This window comes from Triticum aestivum, chromosome 2A (assembly GCF_018294505.1).
Source record: "Triticum aestivum cultivar Chinese Spring chromosome 2A, IWGSC CS RefSeq v2.1, whole genome shotgun sequence".
Taxonomy (NCBI): Eukaryota; Viridiplantae; Streptophyta; class Magnoliopsida; order Poales; family Poaceae; genus Triticum; species Triticum aestivum.
Window position 1 is genome coordinate 133674013 of NC_057797.1, and position 23841 is coordinate 133697853.

Below are 23841 nucleotides of genomic sequence, written 5' to 3' on the forward strand. Positions count from 1 at the left end.
CCCAAGGCTGGCCGGCCTCCCCCTTGCTCCTTTATATACGGGGGCAGGGGCACCCTAGAACACACAAGTTGATTGTTTCCAGCCATGTGCGGTGCCCCCATCCACCATAATCCACCTCGGTCATATCGTAGCGGTGCTTAGGCGAAACCCTGTTCGGGTAGCATCATCATCACCGTCATCAGGCCGTCGTGCTGACGAAGCTCTCCCTCGACACTCTGCTGGATCGTGAGTTTATGGGACGTCACCGAGCCGAACGTGTGCAGATCGCGGAGGTGTCGTACTTTCGGTACTAGGATCAGTCAATTGTGAAGACGTACGACTACATCAACCGCGTTGTCATAACACTTCCGCTTACGGTCTACGAGGGTACGTAGACAACACTCTCCTCTCTCGTTGCTATGCATCACCATGATCTTGCGTGTGTGTAGGAATTTTTTTGAAATTACTGCGTTTCCCAACATCACTATCTGCTTTTAATCTCGTGGCTAGAAAGAACAAGAGAAGTGACAACCCCCTTGTCTTTGTTGGGTGCAAGCAATTGTTTTGTTTGTGTGCAGGTGCTGCTAAAGATGTTAGTGTGGTGCCTCCTACTGGTTCGATAAACATTGGTTTCTTAACCGAGGAAAATACTTTTTGCTGCTATGCTACATCTCCTTTCCTCTTCGAGGAATCCAACAACTCATACAGGAGTAGCACACCATCGTTTTGTTGTGCTGGAACCAGTTCACGACCGAGCGGTGGAGTCGTGACCCGTCGTCGGTGTTTTGCATCTGTCATGGTCACCACGGTTAGGGAAGGAGAGGGAGGGGCGTCCCTGCTGCTACATGAGGGTGCTTGGCTTGCTGGCGATGGAAGGAGATCGAGGGAACGGGCCTGTTGCTAGACGAGACGCATGTGGCGTGTTGCTAGGCGCTCAGGACGACAAAATCTTTTGTCAGGGGGAAAGACGAGAGGTGTGAGTAAGAAGGACCGAAGGAGAGAGATAGACGACTGAGATAGGTCAGACTGTGTGTCTAGCAGGCGACTGTCGAACCTTTGCTTCGGTCGACCGGGGCCTAGCACATCCCTGGAGATATTGTAATGGTTAGCGTGTTATTCGAATTCAGGATCTTTTGTTTGCATATTTAGTAATGATAACAATTAGAACTCTTTTAGCTTGAAAATACCCATAAAACCACATAGACGTGCTACATAAAGGATGTGTCAACCTAGTGATTATGTGGATCTTGGTGTACCCAACAATATTTGAGGAGACGTTCTCGTCGACTAGGTGCGTGTCGATTTTGTCAATCTCAAAATGATCATAGGTTAGGATGCGTGAGTGCATTTATAGAGATGAGTGTATATGCGTATACTGTGTTAAGAAAATTATTTAAGGTTGGTGACGTGACACTAGTGGACAGAAGGCCATTTATTCCCAGAAAGAAAAGAAAGAAAAAGAAAAAGAAACGGTAGGTCGCATATTTGGCAGCTAGAGGAGAGTGACAGTCCCCTCCTCTTCTTGATCCTTCGTGCTTCCGCCTCCGCTTCTCGCCTTCTCCGCCCATAATCTTTCTCGGTCTAAGAAGGATTCCACCGGACAAGGCACAGCGGGAGGATCTCGAAGGGAGAATACGGGGGAGGTGACTGCCTGACTGCTCTCCCGCCCCCATCCGAGAAATCCCCAATCGTGTTCTTGCATGCACCGCCCTGCCAAAATCGTTCTCATCTATTTCCATTTCCTGGAGTGCCTTCTTGGTTCTTGGTTCTTGATTCTGGCATGCCGTACTATCACTCCGCAGCTGGTTTGGTTCGATTCATACCCCTCGTGATTTTTCCCCCGTTGGGTTGGTCTCGTGGCCTGCCTCTCCGAAATTTGGGGCTCTTTTGTAGGATTCTTGGTTGGCGTTGCATAATTTTGGTTTCTGACAGTACGCTTGTTTGTGGGGGCAGCGTTGGTCTGCTTACTCTGGCCACTGTATTGGCGTTTCATAGGAAGTCCAGGCTCTCGTGTAGGTGTTTTAGGAAAGTGGAGTGGATGGAAATTGGACTCCCCTTTTGCAGGATTTGTTGGCGTGAAGCTAAATTCTGTGTGAATTGTGACGATTTCTGCTGATTGACAGTGACAGGAAAATAGATGCTAGTTCATATGGACAGTGTCTGAGTAGGCCTTTGTTGTGTTTGATTAGGTAAATTTCAAGAAAAATGCAGACACTTAAGGGAATTCTGGGGTTGGAACTTCAGGCCTAGCATCCTCCACTAAAAGTAGTCTAGGATTCCTGTTGGTGTTCTGCATGCAGTAGGTGCAAATCTAATGCTGAAGTAGAGCTAGTGCTTAGGGAAGAAAACTGACGTTTCTTGAAAGTAGGACTATTCAGCAGAAATCTGAAAGAACCCGAATGGGAGGTAACACGCCTTCCTTGACTGCAAGAGGAACTACTCTTTGTAGTATAAGCTAGGTATGCCGTCTATTCTAATGTTGGATGATTCCATTGGAAATGGACGACTGTAAGTGATTGTTTTTCATATGTGTTATACCTAAATTTGGAAGTAAAGGGCACTGGTGTGTTGTGTCTATCTTTTTATATTGGTTCTCGGATGATGCTAATTAGGCCAGATATGTCCCATTTCTACATATGCTGGACATTCCTGATTGCTCCCTTGGTTCAGGCAGCTCTTGATTGTATGCATGAATACTTGTGGTAGGATGCCGCTTATTTGTTGGAATATTTCTTTTTCTGGAGTGTTTATCACATTCGTGACTCCGATATTGCCAATTATCTATTTCCTGTGTTCATAAATATATCTGTTTGTCTGGTGTGCTATAATAGTGATTGCCTAATGAACTGCAAGTGATTGTGTATAAATCAAATTCTTCCTTAATGATATAAACAAAGTGATAGGGGGTCGCTGCTGCAACTGTTCTTTTACCATGTTTAATTTAATGTTGGCAATATAAGGCGCCATTTCAACTAAGCTAATTAGAAATCCCTGCAGAAAAATGTTGCTTGGAGCTAAGTGATACCGTAATATAACGCTAACACTTATGTGTAAAATGGAGGATCATCCTGGCCATCCTATTTCCAACTATGTAAGTAGTTACTATTTATAGTCAAACCTGTGTTTTTTTGGGGGGTTTTACGCCACAAATAACAAACTTATCAGCTGGCTTCTGCGCGCGTAGGATTTCTTGTCAGGGAATGGTGTTCATACGAATAAATTAGTCCATAAGAACTACGACCGGGACTCCTCATCAGCCAAGTCTGGCCGGTCACAACAAGAAGCATCTGCAACGAGTGACAGTGGTCTAAATGAGCAACACACCTCAAGACCCTCATCACAATCTGGTAATGCTTTATCTTTAACCACACTGTCACACTAGTAATCTGCATATCTCTGCAGTTTCAGCTCTTATGATGTACTAACAGTGTCAAAAAACGTCTTATATTTTGAGGCAGAGGGAGTAACAATTCTTTTCGTTTCGTTTCGTTTCTGAGTTTAGGTATGCATTATGTGTGCCTGTATTTTAATTATCGGCCACCCCTATTACTATGCTTCTTACCAATGCCTAAACTCATTATTTGCATTTTCTCAAAAGATGAAGAGAAGATTATCTCTTAAACTATAACTTCTGACAGGTCTTTTGCTTTATTAGTGGCTCTTCTCTCCGATGATGTTCACATCTCCGAAGCCCCATTTACAATGAGGTGAATTGATCCGATTATATCTTCATGCTAACAGTAATAACCTTTTTGTTTCAGACAATGACAATGATCATGGGAAGCCCGATCAGCACATGGTAAAGCCGCTTTTATCTTTGGGGAACCCAGAGACTGTTGCTCCCCCACCAATGCTTGATTGTAGCCAATCATTTGTAAGTTCATGTCATCATGGGAATTGTTCTCTATCTCATATCCTGCCTTCAGTTGACCAGCTATTTTTTTGTTATAGGCATATATTCCTTATACTGCTGATGCTTATGCTGGGATCTTTCCAGGATATGCCTCGCACGCTATTGTAAGTTTACTCTATCCTTTTACTCTCCAAATCCTGTAAGATCTTTTACAGTTCAAGGTGATTACATATCTCATTTATATCTCTGTGGTCCATTTATGAGTTCTTTAAATTCGTTTACGATTTGTTGAGTTTTGGAGATCTTATCATTCTGCTATGGCTTGGCCTCATCGAGAAGATAATCTTTCTACCTCCTTATTGCTGAGTTCAATTACTGTTGAGAAGCAACAGAACACACTAAAAGCGTCCTCTTAAAAGGATAAAGAAGTACACAAACAGATCTTTCACTGTTTTCGCATTAAGGACTTGAGCTTTATTGATCGCTTCAGAAATAATGGAAACAAATAGATAGGATTAACTGAAATCATATTTTGATCCTGCCAATGCACATGATAGTGGTCATATTTATGGCATATAGTTTCATGTGATTGTTAAAAAAATGTCCCTCCCTTGTCATATTTATCAAAAGAAAGACTAATGGTCCTGCATCAACGATTTGTGTATTATTTACCCAGGTTCATCCCCAATTAAATGCTGCAACAAACTCTCGTGTGCCGCTCCCTGTTGAGCCTGCAGCAGAAGAGCCAATGTTTGTTAATGCAAAGCAATACCATGCAATTCTTAGGAGGAGGCAGATACGTGCTAAACTGGAGGCCCAAAATAAGCTGGTGAAAGCCCGGAAGGTAATACAATACTGAAGAATTTTGTATTTGTTCCTATACTATTTTTTTGTAAAGAGATGCTTCTGTTTTCTCTGGTATTTGCTGACTGCTGCACCAATGCATAGATTTCAGCTACAGATTTATTAGGCTACCTTGGTAATATTCAGAGGACTAAATCTAATCTGACCCCGCAGTACATTTTTGTACTAAACCTTGATAAAAACCTCTGGCAGAGGCATATTCCTAGTCTTAAGTACATACCATGTTGCAAATTGCAACATTCATTTGTTCAGCATTTTAGTTCCTGAAGGCTTGTACCCATCTACTTAGAACTATAAGTTTTACCTAGCATTGAACTAAAACCACGACAAGAATTATGGAACGGAGGGAGTACCTTTTCTAACATCGCCCCTTACATGCAGCCATACCTTCATGAATCTCGGCACCGCCATGCCATGAAGCGAGCTCGTGGAACAGGAGGGCGGTTCCTCAACACAAAACAACTCGAGGAGCAGAAGCAGAAGCAGGCTTCAGGTGGTGCAAGCTGTACAAAGGTCCTTGGCAAGAATACACTCCTTCAGGATAGCCCTGCCTTCGCACCTTCGGCATCAGCTCCGGCCAACGTGTCAAGCTTTTCAACAATCAGCATGCTGGCTAATCAGGAGCGCACCTGCTTCCCCTCGGTTGGCTTCCGTCCCACAGTTAGCTTCAGTGCACTGAATGGCAACGGGAAGCTGGCAACGAACGGAATGCACCAGCGGGCTTCCATGATGAGGTAAAGCAAAGCATCCTCTGGTGCGCTGCCGGTGGCAATTCATCCTTGGCTTATGAAGATGTTCCGTAAATGTGTTGCAATATCAGTTGGACCAAGACATTGTTATGAGTCCTTTTTGAGTTTCATCTAGTTGAAAGCACTGGTGTGCTGACGGCACTATGTGGAGACTGAAATCTTCATCATATTTCTTTTGTGTGTACTTATTCAAATAAGGCGCATCCTGACTATCCCAGAGATCGGAGTTGGGCAACCATAGGCCTATCCTTCCTTACCTGTTGTGAATGTATCTGGTACTTAACTCAGAGATGGTTGAGCCTCAAGCTTTGACGAATGATGTTGCAGTTTGGTAACTTTGCAACCTGCTTTGCCTGATTTCAGTACCTGCAACTTTGTAGAGTATCACATTTTGCATTTGATTTGGTGACTTGCCACAAACACAAATCACATTGGGCTCTGAAACATGAACTTTCAAACAAACCTGAAAGTGATCAATTATATATGGTCCTAGTTTATGTTATATGAGTCAATGAGGAGCAATAAGATGAACAGCTTAATTGTACTTTCTATCTCACATTTCAATGCTCATCAGCACACACTAGCTTCTGCCACAAAAATATTTCATTGGCAATAGGAGTAAAATCTAGGAATAAATTGCTTGCATATTAGTTACTGGGAAATGGAAATTCTGCCCTCAATATGGAAGGCCGGTGAGTACAAAAAACAAAAGAGTTCTGGCCTCAAATATCTCAAAATGCTGAGCAGAACTCAGGTTTAAAGGAGAGGTTTTAGCGACACAACATCAATTTACAGACCCAATGGTAGACAATTTACAATCTGGGCAAAAAGGAGTTATGAGGTGGAAGTGGAAAATGGCTCTTCTGGTTTAAAGGGAGGCACTCATCCTCAGCACCATTTCAAGCCTCTCGGCCTTGCGGTAGTCACTCTCAGTGAGGGTTCCAACAGGAAAAGGTGTAATCTCCAGAACTAGGTGAGGGCCGGGGAGCTCATCAAACAAGGCTCTTACATTGTAGCAACATACGCTCTCTCCATGCGCGCTTTCCCTCCTGATTTGACAACCCTGAGTGCAAGTTGAGGCAATCAGTTAAAAGAGCACTGATTTTAGAAGAATAAAAAGATACATGCCTAACATCTCAGTTTGTGAGATGCAAAGCATACAAAGCAGCTAGACGAATGTATTTGCCCTGGCTGAAGAATGAAATCACCTTGTGAGTGGAAGCATCCACAAAATTGTCATCTTCAGATAGAACCAAAGCAATTTCTTTAAGAATTCGGCGACCTTCTTCCTTTGAAGGAACTCGGTACATCCTCTTCAGTGTGCCTTTGGTTGTGGGTTTCCATTTACTGACTAGCTTCCACTTATCCTGGCCTTCTTTGTCGCCTGAATAACAAGAGCATACATCAGCTTCATGTATGAAACCATATGGGCAATGAACTAGAACTACGCGTGTTCTGCAATATTTTCACAACTTTTCAATCTTTTAATAGCTAAATGTGTTCTCTATCACAAAATATACTTAGAAAAGAAGCAAGTGATGTTCAGTATCTTCCGCATCACACAAAAGATGTTCAGTATCTTCCGCATCACACAAAAGATACTTAGAAAATTCATAAAGTGATGAAAGTAAAAAGTATCTAGATTTCACAAATCCTCCATGTAAAACTCTTCCCAATTTGAGAGGTTCCTTACACAGTACTCTCTCTGTATGGATAAATAAGGCATATTTGACTGTTAAAATTCAAGTTATAGCTGTAAATTTTCTTTAACGATGTTTTGCCAATAGTTACAAAACCACAATCATAAGGAAAATACTTCTGAATAAGAATCCAATGATATCAGTTTTAGGATCAATTGTTGGTCAAAGCTTGAATTTGACAACCAAAATACACCTTACGGCCACCCATCTAAGTACTACAAACAATCCACAAATAGGTGCAATATTCTCATTATTTCTCATGCCAACAGCAGATGAGGATGTATCTGTTCCATGATAGTAGCAATCCACAACATGAGGCATGGCAGTTGCCTTTTTCTACATCTCAAACAAAATTTCCCCACAAACTCCTCATGACAAAACCCTCCTTGGGAGCACCCACACACAAAATGCTTCCACCTTATCAGTCCCAGTTTGACCAAACCTCATCCAAAGATGAAAAAGGCTGATTATCCCCCATGTACTTTGCTCCGTGGTACCAAGCAGAAAGCTTACTCAACAGATTCTAGAAAGAATATATTCTTCCTTATCCAGAATCCAGCCAGCCCAGACCCACTACCCAGGATATACCAAACTGTACAGTTCGCAGGTCACAGCATTCACATTCCACTCCACTAAACACAGCATGAGCAGCGGTGCACAAAAGATCATTATCGACAGAACATTTGAATCCACACCGCAGATACCTGGTGCGCCGCCACGGAGCTTGTCGGCCCACTTGGAGAACCCTAGGTCGCTCTCCCCGGCGCCGTCCTCGCCTCGAATCTCTGCACACACCACGCGGAGATCAGAAACCCATTTCCCTTCCTGAACCAAACCGCGCGAATCATCGCATCATTCGCGGCGCGGGCGCGCGATGTCATTACCGTGGGAGAGGAAGGGGCTGCGGGGGGATCCCGCGAGGCCGATGTGGATGAGCGCGTAGTAGACGCAGAGGCGGCCGGCCCAGAGCAGCACGGGGCCCTCGAGCAGCGAGGCCGCGATGGGGCCCACGGCGGCGGCGGAGAAGGCGCCCGCCGCGGCGGCGCGCCGGTGCGGGCGGGCGATGGAGGGCGGGAGGAAGGGGGTCTTGGACGCGGCGGCCGGCGGCCCGCGGAGGGCGAGCGGGCTGGGCGCGGCGGCGGCGGGCGCGTGGAGGAGGTAGGCGAGCATGGCGATTGGCAGAGATGCGGTGGCTAACTGTAAACCGTGGGGCGCGCGTGTGTTCACCTCTCCCTTCTGTACTTCACTCCTCCAGGTTTGCCACCTTCGTCAGTGCTGCTGCGTGGTGCAGGAGGAAGAAAAAGGAGAACCGAGAAAAAGATAGTGCTATTGGTTATACAAAAATATAAACTTTTGTAATGGATCTTTTAATCAGAAATAATGATTGGTATATTATGCACCAATCTGAACTAGGAGTATCATCCAAATGCAACATTTAATCAACCATGAGGATAGAGTTGTCGTGTTCCGTTTTGGATAAGAGCTGTGCATTACAGGTGTGTGTGACATGTCGCTGGATTTTTACGAGGCCGACCTAGGAAGGTTCATCATGGATTCATGGTGCACGGTTTCTTACTTTCTTCTCGACAAAATCTAGGTAACAACTCAAACCAACGTGAGGGAAATGTGTGATCTGCACCTGGAGCGCAGAAATCAACTTTTCTTACTTGATGGTTTATCACTGGATTCGGTGGATCGGCGTATTCAAATTACTTTTCGTTGTTCATCTTCAGATTGCTCATGCATGCATACGACGATCCTCACTTCATTTTTTTTTATCTTTACACTGACGATTACTAAGATATCTAGCACTACGCGGCGAGTCAGGCTATGCATGTGGTGGCTTCAGATAATGGCGAAATGCTGAAAGGGATGGAGTGCGACTGGAAGGACTTTGGGATAGGTACAATACAGCTTTCGGATGACAAACGGCGATGCTCTACTGTCTGCTTCCTTGCCGTGGAAAAATAATGGGTTTTGGATTGTACCCGCTGATGATCGTCAGGAACCTTCCGGCAGAAACCAGGGCGGTCTGGCCCATGGAGGCCCAGCCAAGCACAATTAGCCCTCTTTTTTTCAATTTCAACAACAACCCATTTCTTTGCTCACAATATATGGTTTGTTGAGGCGACCATCTCAGGGCAACAGTTATCATCAAGGTTGGACTTCATCAGAAGAAAAAGAATCAGATGAACCTTTTGCAGCATCTTTACTCAATTCACAATTAGGCATGGACATCTTATACACAGAGTAACTTGTGCCCGTATGATCACCCTGTATGTTGTGTATCTTTCATGTGTTGCTACTACTGACTACTCTGCAGGAGCAGGACTCAGGTCCTCTGCCCTCCAGACAGGGAGGACCCCCTGGCCGGCCAGCCTCTTGTACACCCAGAACACCACGTACTGTGGAGTGATCCTCTTCTCGTCGATCAGGAACGGCTCGATGGTGCTCACCTCCATGGAGTAGGACGTCATCGCAAAGCCCTTCGGTCCTGCGGTTGTTAGCCCATCGAAGTGAGAATTCAGATTAGTTGATATGTACTGTAGTAGAAATGATTTCGTTATGTAGTTTTTGGGCCATGAAGTGATTGATTACAGTAATTCGCGCCGAGATTTTCAGAAGTTTAAACGAGTAGCAAACTAGGTCAAGAAGGATTGTCTTGTCAACAGTATTCTCAGCAAGTAAACCAGCATTGCATTGCATTGCACGGGAAGAAACGGCATTGGACAGAAGGGTTCCAAAGTTAGTTTGTACTACCTGTGAGGTCTCCCTGCGGAAAGAAGGCCCAGAAGTAGTAGGGTATGTCTTCCTTCACGAAGGAACCTTCCAACTGCAAACCATCGACACCCAAAGGATCGATCAGAATGGCACCAAAGTACATTGAAGATTGCTAGCATTGCGTGATGGCTGGAGAGTGAGGAAGCAAGTGCCAAAACTGCTAAAATCACACCACCAGGACGTACTGGTATGCAAATATGCAATGAGCCAGTGCCATGCCTAATGCTAGTTACTCATAGCTTGCACGGTGATAGTGCAGTAGCGATGCCAAATCACAGGTGTGTTGGGCCTGTGACTGGCGCAATCGCTTGTTGGTATGAACAACTGATCTCACCGTGTTGTTCTGGAAAGTCAGCACGACTTGGGACACGTCCTCCTCGGCCTCCAGCGCGGTCTTCAGAGGAGGGATGATCTCCTCCTCCATCATCTCCGGCAGTGGCTTCGGCGGGGCCTTCTTCGGCTTGGCCGCCGCTGGCTTGGCTGCCGGCTTCGCCTCCGCGGCGGCGGCTTCCTTCTTGTCACCGTCTGCATCCTTCGTCTCGCTAACTGCATCAGAAGTTGAGAACAGGCAAAATTCAGATACACCGATGCATGCAGCATCCGAAGCGTCTAAAGCTTCATGTGCTACAAGAACAGCGCGGATGATCATCACTGCGTACACCACTCCTGATGACATAGTGAATTAAGCTGAGTGATCGAATGGGGGTACCCGTGGTTGCGGCGGCGGCGGTGGCGCCGGCGGATGACTCCTGCACGGCGCAGCAGGAGGCGACGGAGCGAGGGAAGGCGACGACGAGCGGCAGTCGCTTCGCGAAGAGCGGCGCGGCGGAGCACTTGCACCTCGCCGCCGCATGCCGGACCGTGAGCGGTGGGCTCGTGAGCCTCGGCGAGTGCAGAGCCCGGGTCGCCATGGGGACGAGTCCGTCGCGCAGCCGATCGACGACTTCCGGTGGATGGGTCGTTGCTGTCCACTGGTTGAGTTGGGTGGCGCTGCACCGACGCCGCTCTATCTGCACCCCGATGGAGAAGAGACCGGTGCCGCATGGCTGCTCGCCTCTGAGCCAGCCGTTTCCTCGTCTGCTGCTGTGGCTTACAACTTACAGGAAACGTGAGCCGCCCGATTAAAGGTTTAAAACCCGTTGTTGGTAGCTTACCAAGCAGGCCATCAGATCAACTCGCACGAAAAGATGGAGCATCGTGTGACTGACATGGAATTCGATAGTTTGAATTTTGGAAAAGGAAAACATTACCCTTCAGCTGGCGGATGCAAGCAAAGCATCCTTCGCTTGCTTAGCCGTTGGATCCATCCTGATTGAGCGCCCACGTTGGCCACAAGTCAGTCCGGCAGCTAGTTTTCTTTTCTGTAATAAGAGTCTTGTTTCAGTAGATTTATGCAACACGGGACTAATTTCAAAAAGAGAAAAAACCAATTTGGTGGTGAAGATTATTTTTTCCTGCAATATGGGTCTTATTTCAAAAGGTTTCTGCAATAGACATCTTATTTCACAAAGATTAAAAATAGTTCGATGATGAAGTTTTTTTTCTGCAACAAGGGTCTCGTTTTAGAAACATAGTCCGAGTTGCAGAAAGCATCATAGGAGCACTTCATAGTTAGGGAGTGGGCGGCCAGACTTTGCAACATGAGTCATGTTTCAAAAACATAGCTCCAGTTGTAAAAAACGCCGGAGGAGCGCCCGACATGAGAGGTCGTCGTTGTGCTGGAGTGAAGCTAGCAGCTGCTCACGGGGCTGAGGTGGAGGAGGAGCAGCAATTCCGGCGAGCGGCGGCGCCTAGGCGCGTGGCCTGTTGTCTCGGTGGACCTTTGCAACAAGGTCTTGTTGCAAACCCCCTAAGCGCAACAAGGTAGTTGTTGTAAAGATCATCAACTAGCTGGGACGGTAGATCAGACGGCTATTGTTATAAATGTTTCTGCAACACCGCTCTTATTGTAAGGAAGGTCACGCACGTGGACGAGTAGATCGGGTAGCCATCCTCACGTCCATCCAACGAGCAGTTACGTGGCGGATGTTTTCTAGTTATTCGCGGGCCGACGTGTAACCTTTTACTACTATTAACGTTCAAGAACCATTGCTATGTTAGGAGTCTTCGCTACTTGCAAATTACTCCCTCCATCCTATAATATAAAAGCGTTTTTAATACTATATTATTATAGGACAGAGGGAGTAGAGTTCTTTATAAAACCATCAACCAAATACCCTCAGAATTTCAAAAAGAAAAATTCAAATACCCTCAGATCATTCCCACCTAATAAAGTTTAAGAGTCTATCTTACTTTGATGGTCTGCTATGTCATCTAACGGCTTAGCTTCGATGTTCTGCCGTGGACTACCACCGTGTGGATCGCTGCCCGTCCCCCACGATCCGATGAGGCATTCGTGTTCCTGAAATCATGCCAATGATTTCCTTCTAGACTCAGAAAGTCAGAAGTAAGCACACGCAGTCCTCATCGTGGATCGTCTAAAAAACTGCAGCCGCCATAGTCAGTCAGTCACGAGCCCTCGGTGTCGTCCTTGTTGTCACGTCACACCTGCCATGCACTGCCAGCTCTCTACTCCACGCCTGCGCCGTCACCATCGTCCCAAATCATAGCAAGTCACTCCAGCTAAAATATCCTCGCACGCCCGAGAAAACTACACACCATCATCATTGAATCCATAGTTTTAAAAACCGGACCAGCGATCGAACCGATGATGCCGTCAGTTCAGGTTTTTACTGGTCGGACCGCCGGTTCATCAATTCATTTAATGCGTTTTAAGCCATAGAATTATGTAAAATTAGGTCTCCGCACAAAAAATATATAATAAAAATAGGTACGCTTTTTTAAACTATGGTTGAATCCCACCCCTCACTACCCTGCCTCTAGGCGCACGCCACGCCGCGACTGTGCCCGCTCCCTGAGAGTCTGACACCCGAGAGCTCCACCCCTCCTGGAGGAAGGAGAATCTGCGCGTGGGAAGATACGGTCTTTGCCATCGTGGTCGGGCTCGGATTTGGCGGCAGAGCTTAGTGCCCCCAATGGATTTTGTTTCGCCATCGTGGTCGGGTTCGGTTTTGGCGGCAGAGCAGATGTATTTTGTCTCCCCGCTGCCGTTTCGAGCTCGGGAGCCCCAACTCGGTGAGATGTCCTAGCCGCCCTCCGCTTCCCATGTTTCTGAATTGTCTTAGTAGAGTAGCTCCACTTGTAGAGGAATAGAGAGGAAGAATGGTGGGATTGATGATGTATTGCTTGAGCCTCATGGGCATATATATAGGAGTACATGACCTTCTTGAAGTACAAGACAAAATAGAATAAATCCCACGCTATCCTATACTTCCTAAATAATCACTATACTCAACATCCCCCCACAGTCACAACGGTAGTGACGCAGACGATGAGACTAGAGAAGAATCCCAAGGTTGTAAGCCGACGAACATCCCCCCACAGTCGTAACTATCGATGCATCACGGAAATCGTGGCTGGAGTGAAAACCAACAAGTTTGCTCAAACAAGGTGGTAGCCCTTTGTGACGTTATCGAGGTAGCCTAGAGCGTAGGGTGGTGTAGCCTTGGTCAAGGTAGCCGTGAGAGGATGTCCTGGTCAATGTTGAGTCGGGGTGGCTAGTGTCGAGGTAGTCGCGATGGAGCCACGGGCGCAAGGAGGCACCGAGTCGGTCATGGGGACTCGGAAGTGGTGTGTCGGGAAGAAGAAGGTGTCGACGAGGCATCGCGCCTGGTTTGCCAAGCCCGGGGACACGTCGTGGACGAAGGCATGAGTCGGTGCTACTGGCACTGACATGAGTAGATGGATGAAGTTGATGTTGACAGGCATCACACTAGGCATGCTAGGCCCCGGGACACGTCATGGACGAAGGCATGCGTCGGTGTTTTCTGCATCGGGCATGCATAGACGGGGACCAGCATGAGCTGTACGCCATGTTTAGGGAGCTAGCAGAGAAGAACATGATGACGGTTGCGGCGCTAGTCGATGTGGGATAGAAGGTGCCGACGTTGACTGCGGTTGTCGGAGTAGATGAAGTGGCTCGGGAAGATGACAACGACGCTGGCGATGAGATAGTGCTAGACGAAGGGGGTGGGCGACGAAGTACACTACAAATTTTTATCTATTTTGTGACGTTTCACTTGTGTCACGTAGAACCCTTTTTCGTCGTGAAAAATACCCCCATGACGTTTCCAACGTATCTATAATTTTTGATTGCTCCATGCTATATTATCTACTGTTTTGGACATTATTGGGCTTTATTATCTACTTTTATATTGCTTTTAGGACTAACCTATTAACCGGAGGCCCAACCCAGAATTGCTGTTTTTTTGCCTATTTTAGGGTTTCGAAGAAAAGGAATATCAAACGGAGTCCAAATGGAATGAAACCTTCAAAAACGTGATTTTCTCACCGAACATGATCCAGGAGACTTGGACCCTACGTCAAGAAACAAAGGAGGGGGCCACGAGGTAGGGGGCGCGCCTACCCCCCAGGCGCGCCCTCCACCCTCATGGGCCCCCTGTTGCTCCAACGACGTACTCCTTCCTCCTATATATACCTACGTACCCCAAACGATCAGATACGGAGCCAAAACCCTAATTCCACCGCCGCAACTTTCTGTATCCATGAGATCCCATCTTGGGGCCTGTTTCGGAGCTCCCCCGGAGGGGGTATCCATCACGGAGGGCTTCTACATCATCACCATAGCCCCTCCGATGAAGTGTGAGTAGTTTACCTTAGACCTACGGGTCATAGTTATTAGCTAGATGGCTTCTTCTCTCTTTTTGGATCTCAATACAATGTTCTCCCCCTCTCTTGTGGAGATCTATTCGATGTAATCTTCTTTTTGCGGTGTGTTTGTTGAGACCGATGAATTGTTGGTTTATGATCAAGTCTATCTATGAACAATATTTGAATCTTCTCTAAATTCTTTTATGTATGATTGGTTATCTTTGCAAGTCTCTTCGAATTATCAGTTTGGTTTGGCCTACTAGATTGATCTTTCTTGCAATGGGAGAAGTGCTTAGCTTTGGGTTCAATCTTGCGGTGTCCTTTCCCAATGACAGTAGGGGCAGCAAGGCACGTATTGTATTGTTGCCATCGAGGATAACAAGATGGGGTTTTCATCATATTGCTTGAGTTTATCCCTCTACATCATGTCATCTTGCTTAAGGCGTTACTCTGTTTTCTTGAACTTAATACTCTAGATGCATGCTGGATAGCGGTCGATGAGTGGAGTAATAGTAGTAGATGCAGGCAGGAGTCGGTCTACTTGTCTCGGACATGATGCCTATATACATGATCATACCTAGATATTATCATAACTATGCTCAATTCTGTCAATTGCTCAACAGTAATTCGTTCACCCACCGTAAAATACCTATGCTCTTGAGAGAAGCCACTAGTGAAACCTATGGCCCCCAGGTCTATCTTCATCATATTAATCTTCCAATACTTAGTAATTTCCTTTGCTTTTTACTTTGCTTTTATTTTACTTTGCATATTTATCATAAAAATACCAAAAATATTATCTTATCATATCTATCAGATCTCACTCTCGTAAGTGGCCGTGTAGGGATTGCCAACCCCTTATCGCGTTGGTTGCTAGGATTTATTTGTTTTGTGCAGGTGCGAGGGACTTGTGCGTAGCCTACTACTGGATTGATACCTTGGTTCTCAAAAACGGAGGGAAATACTTGCGCTACTTTGCTGCATCACCCTTTCCTCTTCAAGGAAAAACCAACGCAGTGCTCAAGAGGTAGCAAGAAGGATTTCTGGTGCCGTTGCCGGGGAGGTTCGCGCAAGTCAAGATTTGACTCCCGACAATGAGCCATTTCTGGCGCCGTTGCCGGGGAGTCTATGCAAAAGTCAATATACCAAGTACCCATCACAATCCTTATCTCCCGCATTACATTATTTGCCATTTGCCTCTCGTTTTCCTCTCCCCCACTTCACCCTTGCCGTTTTATTCGCCCCCTCTCTCTCTATCCTCCCCCTCTTTCTCTATTTGCCTCTTTTCGCCCGCTTGCTTTTTGTTTGCTTGTGTGTTGGATTGCTTGCTTGTCACGATGGCTCAAGATAACACTAAATTGTGTGACTTTACCAATACCAACAATAATGATTTTATTAGAACTCTGATTGCTCCTCTTACCGATGCTGAATCTTGTGAAATTAATGCTGCCTTGCTGAATCTTGTCATGAAAGATCCATTTTCCGGCCTTCCTAGTGAAGATGCCGCTACCCATCTAAATAGCTTCGTTGATTTGTGTGATATGCAAAAGAAGAAAGATGTGGATAACGATATTGTTAAATTGAAGCTATTTCCTTTTTCGCTTAGAGATCGTGCTAAAGCTTGGTTTTCGTCTTTGCCTAAAAATAGTATTGATTCATGTAATAAGTGCGAAGATGCTTTTATCTCTAAGTATTTTCCTCCCGCTAAGATCATCTCCCTTAGAAACGATATTATGAATTTTAAGCAACTTGACTATGAACATGTCGCACAAGCTTGGGAGAGGATGAAATTAATGATACATAATTGCTCTACTCATGGTTTGAATTTGTGGATGATTATACAAATTTTTTATGCCGGATTGAATTTTGCTTCTAGAAATCTTTTAGATTCGGCCGTGGGAGGCACTTTTATGGAAATCACTTCGGTAGAATCTACTAAACTCCTATATAATATTATGGTTAATTATTCTCAATGGCATACTGAAAGATCTACTAATAAAAAGGTGCATGCGATAGAAGAAATTAATGTTTTGAGTGGAAAGATGGATGAACTTATGAAATTATTTTCTAGTAAAAGTGTTTCTTCTGATCCTAATTATATGCCCTTGTCTACTTTAATTGAGAATAATAATGAATCTATGGATGTGAATTTTGTTGGTAGGAACAATTTTGGTAACAACACGTATAGAGGAAATTTTAATCCTAGGCCTTATCCTAGTAATCCCTCTAATAATTATGGTAATTACTATAACAATTCTTATGGAAATTATAATAAGATGCCCTCTGGTTTTGAATCTAATATTAAAGAATTTATTACTTCGCAAAAGAATTTCAATGCTTTGATTGAAGAAAAATTGCTTAAGATTGATGAGTTGGCTAGGAATGTTGATAGAATTTCTCTTGATGTTGATTCTTTGAAACTTAGATCTATTCCACCTAAGCATGATATCAATGAGTCTCTCAAAGCCATGATAATTTCCATTGATGAGTGCAAAGAAAGAACCGCTAGGATGCGTGCTAAGAAAGATGCCTTTATAAGAGCGTGTTCTTCTAGTTCCTATGAAAATAAAGATGAAGATCTAAAAGTTATTGATGTGTCCCCTATTAAATCTTTGTTTTGAAAGATGAATCTTAATAATGATGGGACTGAATATGATCCACCTTTACCTAGAAGGCGTTCCAAGAATTCAGAGTTTTTAGATCTTGATGCTAAAATTGAAGAAAGTGGGATCGAAGAAATTAAAACCCTAGATGTTGCTAAACCCACTATTTTGGATTTCAAGGAATTTAATTATGAAAATTGCTCTTTGATTGATTGTATTTCCTTGTTGCAATCCGTGCTAAATTCTCCTCACGCTTATAGTCAAAATAAAGCGTTCACTAAACATATCGTTGATGCCTTGATGCAATCTTATGAAGAAAAACTTGAGTTGGAAGTTTCTATCCTTAGAAAACTTTATGATGAGTGGGAACCAACTATTAAAATTAAGATTAAAGATCATGCGTTCTATGCTTTGTGTGATTTGGGTGCTAGTGTTTCCACGATTCCAAAGACTTTGTGTGATTTGTTAGGTTTCCGTGATTTTGATGATTGCTCTCTAAACTTGCACCTTGCGGATTCCACTATTAAGAAACCTATGGGAAGAATTAATGATGTTCTTATTGTTGAAAATAGGAATTATGTGCCTGTAGATTTTATTGTTCTTGACATAGATTGCAATCCTTCATGTCCTATTATTCTTGGTAGACCTTTCCTTAGAACGATTAGTGCAATTATTGATATGAAGGAAGGAAATATTAGATTCCAATTTCCGTTAAGGAAAGGCATGGAACACTTTCCTAGACAGAAAATTAAATTACCTTATGAATCTATTATGAGATCCACTTATGGATTGCCTACCAAAGATGGCAATACCTAGATCTATCCTTGCTTTTTATGCCTAGCTAGGGGCGTTAAACGATAGCGCTTGTTGGGAGGCAACCCAATTTTATTTTTATTCCTTGCTTTTTGCTCCTGTTTAGTAATAAATAATTTATCTAGCCTCTGTTTAGGTTGTGTTTTTGTGTTTAATTAGTGTTTGTGCCAAGTAGAACTGCTGGGAAGACTTGGGGAAAGTCTTGATATCTTGCTGTAAAAAACAGAAACTTTAGCGCTCACGAGAACTGCTGCCATTTTTATTTGGAAAGTGATATTTAGTTAATTATTTTTTCAGATGACTAATAGATAAATTCCTCACATCCAGAAATTTATTTTAGAATTTTTGGGGTTCCAGATCTTGCGCTAGCTACAGATTACTACAGACTGTTCTGTTTTTGACAGATTCTGTTTTTCGTGTGTTGTTTGCTTATTTTGATGAATCTATGGCTAGTAAAATAGTTTATAAACCATAGAGAAGTTGTAATACAGTAGGTTTAATACCAATATAAATAAAGTATGAGTTCATTATAGTACCTTGAAGTGGTATTTTGTTTTCTTTTGCTAATGGAGCTCACGAGATTTTCTACTTTCAGTTTTGTGTTGTGAAGTTTTCAAGTTTTGGGTAAAGATTTGATGGAATATGGAACAAGGAGTGGCAAGAGCCTAAGCTTGGGGATGCCCATGGCACCCCCAAGATAATCTAAGGACACCTAAAAGCCAAAGCTTGGGGATGCCCTGGAAGGCATCCCCTCTTTTCGTCTACTTCTATCGATAACTTTACTTGGAGCTATATTTTTATTCACCACATGATATGTGTTTTGCTTGGAGCGTCTTGTATGATTTGAGTCTTTGCTTTTTAGTTTACCACAATCATCCTTGCTGTACACACCTTTTGAGAGAGCCATACATGATTTGGAATTTGTTAGAATACTCTATGTGCTTTGCTTATATCTTTTTGAGTTATATAGTTTTGCTCTAGTACTTCACTTATATCTTTTAGAGCACGGTGCTGGATTTGTTTTATAGAAACTATTGATCTCTCATGATTCACTTAGATTATTTTGAGAGTCTTAAATATCATGGTAATTTGCTTAAGTAATCCTAATATGCTAGGTATTCAAGATTAGTAAAAAATTTCTTATGAGTGTTTTGAATACTAAGAGAAGTTTGATGCTTGATGATTGTTTTGAGATATGGAGGTAATAATATCAAAGTCGTGCTAGTTGAGTAGTTGTGAATTTGAGAAATGCTTGTGTTGAAGTTTGCAAGTCCTGTAGCATGCACGTATGGTAAACATTATGTAACAAATTTGAAACATGAGGTGTTATTTGATTGTCTTCCTTATGAGTGGCGGTTGGGGACGAGCGATGGTCTTTTCCTACCAATCTATCCCCCTAGGAGCATGCGCGTAGTTCTTGGTTTTTGATGACTTGTAGATTTTTGCAATAAGTATGTGAGTTCTTTATGACTAATGTTGAGTCCATGGATTATACGCACTCTCACCCTTCCATCATTGCTAGCCTCTTCGGTACCGTGCATAGCCCTTTCTCATATTGAGAGTTGGTGCAAACTTCGCCGGTGCATCCAAACCCCGTGATATGATACGCTCTTTCACACATAAACCTCCTTATATCTTCCTCAAAACAGCCACCATACCTACCTATTATGGCATTTCCATAGCCATTCCGAGATATATTGCCATGCAACTTTCCACCATTCCGTTTATCATGACACATTCATCATTGTCATATTGCTTAGCATGATCATTGTCGGTGTCAAAACCGGCGGATCTCAGGTAGGGGGTCCCGAACTGTGCGTCTAAGGCGGATGGTAACATGAGGCAGGGGACACGGTGTTTTACACAGGTTTGGTCCCTCTTGATGGAGGTAAAACCCTACGTCCTGCTTGATTATTCTTGATAATATGAGTAGTACAAGAGTTGATCTACCACGAGATCGGAGAGGCTAAACCCTAGAAGCTAGCCTATGGTATGATTGTATGTTGTCCTACGGACTAAAACCCTCCGGTTTATATAGACACCGGAGGGGGCTAGGGTTACACAAGGTCGGTTACAAAGGAGGAGGTATGCATATCGTATTGCCTAGCTTGCCTTCCACGCCAAGTAGAGTTCCATCCGGACACGGGACGAAGTCTTCAATCTCGTATCTTCATAGTCCAACAGTCCGGCCAAAGGATATAGTCTGGCTGTCTGGAGACCCCCTAATCCAGGACCCCCTTAGTAGCCCCTGAACCAGGCTTCAATGACGATGAGTCCGGCGCGCAGTGTTGTCTTCGACATTGTAAGGCGGGTTCCTCCTCCGAATCCACCGCGAAAGAGTTTGAATACAAGGATAGTGTCCCACCCTGCAAAATAAGTTCCACATACCACCGTAGAGAGAATAATATTTCCACAAATCTAATCCGCTGACACGTTTTGGCTGCATGACATCACGCCATGGCCCGGTAATTATTTGAACCATTTTTCTTTAACCAGCCCCGCACATAACGCTAGGCGGTTTCTTGACACGTCTTGTCAAAGCAGAGATCGTGTTCCCTTTATTAAGGGATTCTCATTAATACGGACGTGGGTAACCCAACCGTACCTAGGACTCCTAGATCTTAGGCAAGTCCCAAACGGCCACGAGGAGGATGCTTGATATTCGCCCTCTTTATAAAGGGACAAGGCTTTTACTTTTTTCCCTCCCGTGCTCAATCGAATCCTTCCCCCGCCTCAAGTTCTAACACCCAAAGCCCAGGTCAGGTGCTTCGGACCTTCAATCAAGTACGGATCCAGCCTTCAAGGCCGGTGGATGTCTTCGTCCATCACGGAGGAGGACATCAAGAAGTTGAGGGAGGCCAGATATCTGACCGCCGAAATTTCGCATAGGATGCCCGCCGGAGGGCAGGTCATCCCTACTCCCGAACCCAACGAGAGCATTGTGTTCGTCTCCCACTTCCTCCGAGGACTAGGCCTCGCTCTGGATCCCTTTGTCTGGGGTCTTATGTTCTATTACGGGCTGGATTTTCACGATCTGGCCCCGGATTCCCTTCTTCACATCTCGTCATTTATTGTCGTTTGTGAGGCCTTCCTCCGCATTACCCCTCACTTCGGCCTGTGGCTCAAGACCTTCGATGTGAAGCCGAAGATGGTCGAGGGGCAGTACGCAGCGTGCGGAGGTGCTCTAATAAGCAAAAATTGCTAACGCTCCATGGCCAAAGGGTTCCTTTCCAGATGTGTCCAGATTGTGGCAATAGGAGTGGTTTTACGTCACAGGTCCCCGAAGTGCCAAGTGGGTAGCTGCCCCCACCTTTCGCTCGGGCCCTCCACCACAACTGATGTCATGGATCAGCAGGGGGCTGAGCTGGGGTCCAGCCAAGGACGTGCCAATACTGCAGAGCCGTATCCGAGATCTCTTCGAGGGAGATTTCAGTCTGGTTATGGTAATGCAAGTTATGTTGGTTCGTCGGGTCCAGCCTTGCAAACGCCGGCCCCTCCGCATGTGGGAATTCAACCCAGAAGGACCGAACACTATTCAGAATTTCCTCGGCATGACGCACGAGGAGATGTACAAATCGTTCTTCGGACCCCAAATAGAGTGTCCGGACACTACCGAGGACGTGGGCCTGAGCAGCAACCGCACCGCTGCCCAAGTAAGTAATCCCATGGCCGAACACACTGTCCTTTTATTTATCATGACATCATTCTGAAGAATCGCTCTTTGACCAGGACTGGATAACAAAGGCGAAGATGATCCGGTGTTCGGCCCCCCTTCCTGAAGGCTTGGACAATCCGGTGTTGGAAAAGATGCTTGAGATAGCACCTTGTCTAGTGCCCTCAAAGGAAGATGAAGGGGGGAATAAAGAGGGCGAAAGCGGGCCTCCATCACTACCTATTCCAATCGAGGGAATGAGCGCCTCCGCGAGGGAGGATAACCAAGGGGAAGAATCTGACATTCTCTCTCCCCGGGGAAGGAAGAGGACTACCTCTGAAGATCTAGAAACTAAGGTTTCCAAACGGGAGAAGAAATCTCCGCCAGAGGGTCCTGCCTCGGAGGGTATTCTTGCCGCACAGTGTCCGTGCGGGGATCAGCCCTCTACCGAGCTGTAAGTAATCAAAAAGTACTTCATAGTGAAGATATACTACCTTACTTCCGAAGACAATAACCGATGCTTGTAAATTGTAGCCCGGATCGCAGCCCTTCTCGATAGAGTTCATCTTCGGGGGATCTTCTTCCGGAGATGATGGAGAGCGAAACGCCTCCCCCGGACTCCCCAGCTCAAGAAGCGGGCGACCTTGAAGTGTCGTCGCGAAGGGTATCTCTGGATCCAATATCGCCAGAGGATAACCCTTTGGCTGTCCGGCATCCCCAGTATCCGGCTCCTGAGGAGAGCGACAGCAAGGGTCCGTACTGTGTGTGGTCGGACGTGCTGAAGGATCTTCTGGGGAAAGTTGTCGTCTTGGAAGCGCATCGTACACTAATGGGTACGGTAATTGAAAGGATTTCATCCGCCGAAAGCGGTTTGGACGAAGCTTTTATGAGTCTGCTGAAAGGCTTTGCGTTACGTAAAATAATGTATACCTTTAATTGTACTGCATACATTAGGTATGCCCATGCAGATAGTAGCCCCTGAGACTCTGGTTGTCGTCAAGAACGGCGGCAAACAGAGGATCATAGTCCCAGGTAATAACCAGACCGCCTGTATGTGCAGGTGGTTGAAGCTCCGGTGGCTAGCCGGACTGATGGGTTTGCCAAACTAAAGCGATAGCTAGATGCGGCAGATGCCGACATCGTGCTTGTCAACAAGCGGCTTGACGAGGTACAGGGTGAGTGATTTTTCCTGGTGATCGTCACATAATAAGAGCAGCATGATGCTAGTATCTTTAATATGTTGTGACTGCAGATGGAGCTGCCACCGTGGAGACCCTTCGGGCGGAGCTTGCCCGAGCCAAGGAGCAAGCAAGGAGTAGCAATGCGGTCGCTTTAAAGGCGGCCGAAGAGTTAAGGGCTGAACAGGCCGCACATTGCGGGAGCAAAGAAAAAATTGCCAAGATGGCCATGGAGTTAAAAGATGCTCCTGACCGTTACCGGCTTCTTGAAGAGGAGAACCGGGCGAAGGCGACGGACCTGGAGAAGGCCCGGGTGGCTACCAAGGAAGCCCGCTCCAAAATTAGAGCGACGAAGGAGGAGCTGAATCAAGCTGCCGATATCGTGTCTGGGAAGCCCTTCTTGTTGCATACTAAGTTCGGAGATCCGAAGTATGCACCTCCGGACCGGCTATGGAGTACTGCGGACGGGTACATGGATTTGGCTGCAAGCGCTGCGGATGCGACCGAGTACTTCAAGGATCAAGAAGGTCCTGAAGTGGAGAAGCTGTTCTGGTCACAGTTTCACGCTCCAGTCCGTTCACTGTTGCTAAATGAGCGATTGACCGGTTGGGCCGAGCTCCATAGATTATCCGGATTGGCCATGAGGTCCGTTGTGGATCATTTGTGGCCAGGAGGGCCAAGGCCGAATAGCTACTTTAGCTTAGTGCAACAATTCCTTGGCGCTGTGCCACACATCGATGCTGTAAAGAGATCAGGGTGCATAGAAGGTGCTCGGCCCTTGCCCGTGTCAAAACATACTGGGCGGAGATGAATGCCGCCACTATTGCAGCATAGGGTTCGGCTATAGGCCGAGTGGCTGCCGAGCACTACTTTGAAGAAGTTCTTGAAGGCGCTCGTTCGATAGAGGCTCAGTGCTCGAAGAATATTATGTTTGAGTG

The 23841-nt window shown here is 45.4% G+C and overlaps 3 protein-coding genes across 3 annotated transcripts; 1 reads left to right on the forward strand and 2 right to left on the reverse strand.

Moving 5' to 3' along the window:
- The first annotated feature begins 1421 nt into the window (after positions 1 to 1421).
- LOC123187984 (nuclear transcription factor Y subunit A-7) lies at positions 1422 to 5780 on the forward strand. Its single transcript, XM_044600010.1, has 7 exons — positions 1422 to 1622; positions 2977 to 3070; positions 3164 to 3326; positions 3741 to 3853; positions 3931 to 3996; positions 4509 to 4676; positions 5078 to 5780. Exons 2-7 carry the CDS (start codon positions 3026 to 3028, stop codon positions 5432 to 5434), a joined length of 912 nt encoding a protein of 303 aa, XP_044455945.1. The 5' UTR covers positions 1422 to 1622; positions 2977 to 3025; the 3' UTR covers positions 5435 to 5780.
- Positions 5781 to 6142: 362 nt separating this feature from the next.
- On the reverse strand, positions 6143 to 8444 carry LOC123187985 (uncharacterized). The gene is made up of 4 exons (XM_044600011.1): positions 8030 to 8444; positions 7850 to 7930; positions 6654 to 6829; positions 6143 to 6508 (listed from the first exon to the last, which is right to left on the reverse strand). Exons 1-4 carry the CDS (start codon positions 8313 to 8315, stop codon positions 6314 to 6316), a joined length of 738 nt encoding a protein of 245 aa, XP_044455946.1. The 5' UTR covers positions 8316 to 8444; the 3' UTR covers positions 6143 to 6313.
- An 874-nt stretch (positions 8445 to 9318) lies between these two features.
- On the reverse strand, positions 9319 to 10981 carry LOC123185002 (uncharacterized). The gene is made up of 4 exons (XM_044597021.1): positions 10636 to 10981; positions 10261 to 10472; positions 9906 to 9978; positions 9319 to 9639 (listed from the first exon to the last, which is right to left on the reverse strand). The coding sequence occupies exons 1-4, from the start codon at positions 10835 to 10837 to the stop codon at positions 9458 to 9460; spliced, it is 669 nt and encodes a 222-aa protein (XP_044452956.1). The 5' UTR covers positions 10838 to 10981; the 3' UTR covers positions 9319 to 9457.
- Between the last annotated feature and the right edge of the window lie 12860 nt (positions 10982 to 23841).